Raw genomic sequence first — 7,660 nt, forward strand, 5'->3', positions numbered from 1 at the left:
CTAGGTGGGTAGTATAGAGGTGTCTATTGCACTATTCTTTCTTTTTTTTTTTTAAATGTTTGAAAATTCTCATAATAAAAAGTTGGAGGAGGAAAAAGAACTCTAAAACAATCCAAACATTTGGAAATGTAAAAATCTAATCAAACCTGATCATCTATATTATCCCAACAGAGCCCTTCTAAAGTTAAGACAGCTAGCAAAATTGTTCTTTAACTATTTCATATACTCATACAATTTTGTACCCAACACCTACTGAGCTAAGCGTTACATGTTGGTGTATTAGTTTCAATTAGGTCAAATTTTTAAATTGCATTTTAGATGCTTATATATACTTGTCCCTGGTATTTAAAAAAAAGTTCAAGATGCATTTTTCTTCTTTTTACATGTTTCAAAGTATCAAAAAGGTATGTATGAGTTTTTTATTTGTTTTTTGATAGGACATATTGTTGATGACAAGGAGCTCTGATGGCATAGTAGGAAAGGTATTTGGCTGCTAACCAAGAAGATCAGTGGTTCAAATCCACCAGCTGCTCCATAGGAGGAAGATGAGGCAATCTACTTCCATAAAGATTTACAACCTTGGAAACCCAATGGGGGTCACTATGAGTTAGAATCAAATAAATGGCAGTGGGTTTGGTTATTGTTGACAATACCTTTATTTAATAACAAGTCCTTGGTTGAAAAAACAATCTCTACTATGACCCATCATGTTGGAAAATCTTGTTTTATAAAACTTTCAGAAAACAATGAAAGGGAAGTAGGAACAGACTACATTAGAAGTTTTAGTTTGATCAGAGAAAAATAATACCATATTCCTGAAGTTACTATTTCCTTCTCCAATTTTCATTCCTTTGATTCTTACATGTCCACCATGTTTTCTTTAAAAAACAAAACAAAAATGCCAAAAGTAAAAAAAGGAGATATGATTTAATGCTATATATTTCTCTTTTGGATAATGAAAGTCTTCTATATATTTTTTCAGTTATAAAATATTTTTTCTCTCATTTCCATGCAAAACCTCAAACTGATTCTATATTGACAAATCCAATTACTTAGTTCACTATCTTCATGCTTAAAAAAGGTGTATTGTAACCTTTTCCAGGTAACAATAATAGAAGCTGAAGCACTGATTTAAACAAAATAACTTATTACTCAAAATATAATAGAATAACAAACTTTATTATGTTCAGCAGTTGCTCACTTCCTCTCACTGAGAACAAAATTTTAACACACACATACCTGTGGAACCATTGCAACCCTCTGGTTTCTTTTAGGTGACCTTGTATTTATTTGTCTGTCATCTTCATCAGAAAAGAGTCGACTTCGTTTTGAATTTCTGAAAGGCTATGACAGAATCTTTTTTATTTAATGAAAGGCTAAACATTTCCCTTTTTTGTTCCAAAATACAATTCTATATTTGGAAAACACAGCTAACACTGGATTACCAGCAATACAGAAGGATAAAGTATGGGTAATAAAAAGCACGCAATGCCGAATATAAATAATCTTAGGTTTAGAAAGTAGTAAGGTTTATGCAATTTGTTTACAAATGAAGCACCTAAGTGATGATTAAAAGTAGAATCCAAGTTTCCATAGTGCACTGGCACCCTTGAATAGTGAAGATAGGAAAATAAGTTCTGGAAATTCCAGTTCAATTATGTTGGCATCTGGGTTAATTAATACCAGTTGGGCATATCACATGATATGTCTGCCAAATAGGGCTGGGCTAGGAAAAAGATATCAGATTATTCTAGAACAGTATCCCTAAAAGTATATAATATTATACTAGTTCTGCTGTAAAAAATTGTTGGCTGAGTTTCTATTGATGACTATAAATACAAGATACACATAATGAATACCTGGTAAGTACCTATAGAACCTTTTTTTTTTTTTTTAATGTACCAAAAGGAAATTGAAATCATAGACTTAAAGATCTATAACATGAAAAATCCACAGACCACCCTAGGTTTAGAGGTTTTATTAACAGAAAGGAACAATGGAAATAACGTATCAATTGAATCCATATCCTTCCATAAGGATATCCTACCACTCAAGACAGACTTTTATATTTGAAAAGAGGGCAAATGAAAATAGTTTTAGATGAGCCTCAGGCTCACAACATATGGGCAGAATACAAATGAGTGAAGGGTAGAGGTATGGACCCTTAGAATTAAACCAGCTCAGAGTCTCAATACTCCATAGTCTTTCTATCCTGTTGCCTTCCCCTGATCATGGATGGAGAGGAAAAAGGCCGTGAGGGTAAGGGAACTGAGAGAGGGAAAGTTCCTCACATACACAGTGTTCACTTCCCCAGGCTACTGTGCCTGCTGTTGTTTATCCCAAATCCAAGTTTGTTTCATGACTGACCACAAATACTCTGGCTCAGTACGATGATATCATCCTAAGACCTGGTTGGGCAAAGGAGGGGGAGAGGCCTCAAAATCATTAGTCATACCAATTATATGCTCATCACCTCTACTTCCCACCTCTAAATGTATTTTTTTTTTTTCAACTTCCCCATTTACAGCTCAGGGACACTGATGACATTTTTCATATTGTGCCACCATTATTGCTATCCTTAAATGTACTTACTCTTGAACTACACAAGATATTAATACCTTCTCATTCATTTATGTATCTTTTTGCAGGGACCAGAGCCATGTAAAATTTTTCCATATTTAATAAAAGTATACTTTTGGAGACAGGCGTATGAGCTGAACATTTACATTAGGCATTTACTCTCTTTAGAAAGATCAATCATGGGAGAATAGAAGGGCTGTGTATGCACAGGAAAACAGCTCAAGGGGCAGTAGTGCATGGGACGGAAGGACACAGGGAAGAGGTAACTATGGGGAAGAAGTGAGAGGGGAGCTGTTGCACTGTGGGAAATTGCAGTCAATGTCATGAGACAAAGTGTATGTGAGCTGCTGTATGGAAAGTAAATTTGTTCTATAAATGTGCACCCAAATCACAATAAAAAATTTTTTTAAAAGTATACTTCTGGATTATTGAAGTGTTTTTTTTTTTTGGACTATTTAAGGAACACAATTACTTAACAAATGCTTAATGATGACCAGATTATTAATGACTACACCGAATTTAATACAATTAAATGCTGCTCAATAGCACTTAAGGACTCAAATGCTCGCAGTTCAGGGAAAAAAAACACTTGGGCAATTTTCACTGTGCCATAAAACTAGCATATGACAATAATATAGACAATTTAGCTATCATTATTCTAAAATGTAAGGAAAACTGATTCCTTACCATTTCCACAGCAGAACCTGTGTTCCTGCCTTTCCAAACAGGCGTTTTCTGTAATGAATTATACTTCTCATTCCATGTGTTAGATAAGCTTCCCTCTGTAATGAAAAATTATTAATAAAATTTAAGTTTAGTTCAATAGATTTCATACTATGAACACTACCTCAATAATAAAACAGTATACCTGCAATATTTACTAATATGAAAAAAATACACTGACTGTAGTAAGTTTAGTCAACTGAAAATGAAAAATCTCTTCTGTATTTTTTTTTGTCAAATTATATAAATAATCTGATAAGGCAATGCATTGTGAGAGAATTAAATTTTCACACTAAAACATGTTTGGCTTCTTTTCTTTCATTCTGGTTTTTAGTAGCTCCTCCATTCTATTTTGCCAACAACTATATCATTAATTTTCAGTACAATTCTGAATGAAAGCAGGGCAATGGAAAAAGCCCTTTCTAACCTGAAATTTAAAGCATATTTCAAAATGTTTTTTTTCATAAATATGTGAAGTCTTTGATAAGTGAAACTGAAATTAACATGGTGTTTCTTCTCCTTAACTCAAAAAAATGTCTTTAGAGTTATAGGCAAACTAGCAAATGTTTAGACACACTACAAAAATAAGAAAGGGTAAGTTTAATGTTTGTAAAAAGGCATGTTTATTTATAGATAGATATATAGAAAACCTAGGATGAATATACACTAAGAAATTATTTTATTTTCTTCTATTTCCTCAAGGAGCTCTGGCGGTGCAGTGGTTAAGCGCTCAGCTGCTAACTAAAAGGCTGGCAGCTTGAACCTATCAGCTGCTCCATGGCAGAAAGATGAGACAGTATGCTGCTGTAAAAATGTACAGCCTTGGAAACCTATGAGGCAGTTCTACTCTGTCCTATAGGGTCACTGAGTTGGAATCAACTTGCTGGCAATGGATTTGTTTCCTTTCATTCTATCTGCTCATTAGCATTTTCTAAATTGTTAGAAGTTTTTATTACTTACATAATTTTCTCAAAGGTTTATTTTAAAAAAAGAAATAGATTAAATACGGAGAAAAAACAGAATACCGGAATTCTTTTTCAGGTATCTATTTTAAAGAATCAAGTAAGGAAAGAAGTAGGATCAGATTGATCCTAGGCATTCTGGAAAATAACCAGTCTCCTCAATTTAGTAAATCACCAATGCAAAGCACAACAATAGTAACTTTAAAGACAAAAAGTACTAATGAATCTTTGAGAATGTCTAGCTTGAGTCTAAGTTTACTTACCTAGTAGACTCTTACTCAAGAGGTAAATTTCAACATAAACTATATTAAGAGGTTTGGTCTAATGTACCTACAAAAAAAACTGCAAGACCAAAAACCATGTCTAACTTTGTTCTCAGAGATCGAAAAGAATTAACATTCATTCTAGGAGTCCTCCATTATTACTTAAATGGTAAAATTCTTAAAAACAAACTACTATGCAAACATCCATCCCAGCATATTTGTTGAATAAATACTTTATCTAAGTAAAATCTGTCTGTAATGTTTAATTATAAAGTTCTCCAATCAATAATTTTAGGGAAAAATTTTTCCTTAATAATTTTTTAACAATTAAGAACTTTTTCTCATATAATAGCATATGAATTTAATGCTATTATTAATGAACACCAATACTTAAAAGCTATTATGCATCATAACTTAGAGGGAAAAAAGTAACACTATATTTAAATTAATTTAATGAAATTCCTAGCTTATGCTATACCTAACAATGCTGTAATTCTTACCTTTTAAACTGACAAGGGCTTTTGCTGAAGAGCCTACAATTAAAAATAAAACAAATCAATAATTAAAATTAAATCAATTATTTCACAATCAAAGTGAGAGAAAATAACTTGGTTTAGGGATAAAAGTATATCTGTTTAGTTTCGATAATGGGTTTGATGTGATGGTGAGATGTATAATTAGAAATAACTAGTAAATAATTCAAGCTATAGACAATTCAAGTTATATATACTATATATCTATATAGGAAAGAAATGGAGAGACATTGAAAGTCTTGTCAAAATTGTGAGAAAGAGAAAAAATGTAGAAAGGAAAGAAGAGTAGAGATAGAAGGAAGCAATTTGGAACTCTCCCCCAAAGTGTTCTGGTGCTAGAGAAGGAAATGAGAAAGGGAACTGACATTTATGGAAGCAAAGATCAGAAGTGCTAACAGAACAGCAAAACAGAAAACAGGGACTAGCATGGCAGGCAGTAAACCCCCTAGACGTCTAGGATGCAGGTATAAGCAACATGTAAAGATCCAGACTTCAAAGGGAGTCCAGAACAGCCAAAAAGGGACAGGAGACATTTGGAGGAGTTCACTGACTAGTCAGAACAAACTTTAGCATCTATTAGAATAATCAGGAAGCTCCTCATAAATGCTGACTGTATATTCTCATTAACTCTCCCCAGGGGATTCTGCTACAGATAAGCCTTTGAGAAATACTGGGTTGTGGTTCTTTCTTCTCAGTGAATAAAGGATGGGATCTGTGGATAAGAAGCAGGGGAATTGATAGAGGAAGAGGTTTTATGAGAGAGGGAGAGCAGTAAGTTTAAAATCTAAGAACTAGATATGTGTACTACAAAGAAGTGCAAGGCATTTGAAAAATAATTGAGGATAACCTCAAGGAATAAAGGAAGAACATGAACTATGCACAAAAATCAGAGAAGACAGATTAATTCTCCTTGGCATTTAACAAAAGTAGCAATGATCTGCAACTAATATAAATGGATACCACATTTCAAATGACAAGCAACAGAGGAAGTATGGCAGTACTACAGGCTCTGAAATATTTTTATGTATCTCAGATCCCTAAAACACAAATGATTTTTCCTCTGCAGGCCAATATGAAAATCCTAAGTCATTCTTGCTTTTACTTAACTCTCATACTAGAAGAAGAGAATGGATAACAGGACACTTCAACAACTTCTCTATGCCAAACTGAAGTTAAATGACTGACCACAGCATAGTGTGTGTGGGGGGATCCCATAAAGTCTTAATTACTAAAAAGCCCCAAACAATACAGTACTATTGAGAAGCAGCAGTAGCAGACAGTGCAAATTATCCACACAGCTAGCAAGAGTCCTGGGAGGGCAGTGGGTTAAATGCTCATTGCAAACTAAGAAATTGGTGGATCAAACCAAGTCACTTGCAAAAGAACGACCTGGTGATCTGCTTCCATAAAGACTACCCACAGACATCAAATCATTCCAACTCAGTGACCCTACAGACAGGGTTTCCAAGGCTAGAATCTTCACAGAAGCAGACTGCCACAACTTTCTCCTACAGAGCTGCTGGTGGGTTCAAACAAATGACCTTTGGGTTACCAAGCCGAGCACTTAACCACTGTGCCACCAGGGCTTCTTTTTCTGTAAAGATCACAGGTGAGAAAACCCAATAGGACAGTTCTACTCTCTGTCTTATGAGGTCCGTGAGCCAGCAACACTCCAACGTACAACAGCAATAGCAGTAAGGCTCATTCAAGAAAAACATACCCATTCACTCATTCAGCAAATAAGTATAGAGTGCTGACTACACTCATAGAATTTACATTCTTAGTGAGGTTGTTGTTGTTAGGTGTTGTCGAGTCATCTCCAACTCATAGCAACCCTATGCACAGCTGAACGAAACACCAACCAGCCCCACGATCCTTGCTATCCTTGAGCCCATCATTGTAGCCACTGTGCCAATCCATCTTATTGAGGGCCTTCCCCTTTCTCGTTGACCCTCCTCTTTAGAAAGCATGATATCCTTCTCCAGGGAATGGTCCCTTCTAACAACATGACCAAAGTAGGTGAGATGAAGTCTGGCCATTCTCACTTCCAAGTAGCATTCCAGCTACACTTCTTTCAGGACAGATTTGTTAGTTCTTCTGGCAGTCCATGGTACCTTCAGCATTCTTCACCACCACAACTAAAAAGCATCAATTCTTCTTCAATCTTCCTTATTCATTGTGAAAATACCATGGCTTGTGTCAGGCGCAGCTTAGTCTTCAAGGAGATAACTTTGCTCTTCAACACCTGAAAGAAGTCTTTTGCAGCAGATTTGCCCAATGCTGCATGTTGCCTGATAACTTTTTTTGTGTCTGATTTTTGTGAAAGTTTACAGAGCAAAGTTATTTTCCATACAACAGCTCATATATACTTTGTCTCATGACATTGACTGTAATTGCCCACAATGCAACAGCTCCCCTCTCACTTCTTCCCCATAGTTGCCTGTTCCCTGTATCCTTCCCTTCTATGCACTCCTGCCCCTCAAGCTGTCTCCCTGTGTATACATAGCTCCTCTATTCTCCCATGATTGATCTCTCCAAGGAGTATATACCTAATGTAAATGTTCAGCTCATATACCTTTTGTCTGACTGGAAGCCACAG

The 7,660-nt window shown here is 35.2% G+C and overlaps 1 protein-coding gene across 1 annotated transcript in view; it reads right to left on the reverse strand.

Annotated features, from left to right (window-relative positions):
• LIN9 (lin-9 DREAM MuvB core complex component) overlaps window positions 1-7,660 on the reverse strand; it is a 137,047-nt gene that overhangs the window by 118,050 nt on the left and 11,337 nt on the right. The window contains exons 2-4 of the mRNA XM_007936977.2: window positions 5,029-5,061; window positions 3,268-3,362; window positions 1,240-1,344 (exon numbers count right to left, since the gene is read on the reverse strand). Coding sequence (XP_007935168.1) covers window positions 1,240-1,344; window positions 3,268-3,362; window positions 5,029-5,061 — 233 coding nt within the window. The remainder of the gene's footprint in view (window positions 1-1,239; window positions 1,345-3,267; window positions 3,363-5,028; window positions 5,062-7,660) is intronic.

This window comes from Orycteropus afer, unplaced genomic scaffold (assembly GCF_000298275.1).
Source record: "Orycteropus afer afer isolate SDZICR_OR568_19922 unplaced genomic scaffold, OryAfe1.0 scaffold00039, whole genome shotgun sequence".
NCBI classification, from domain to species: Eukaryota; Metazoa; Chordata; class Mammalia; order Tubulidentata; family Orycteropodidae; genus Orycteropus; species Orycteropus afer.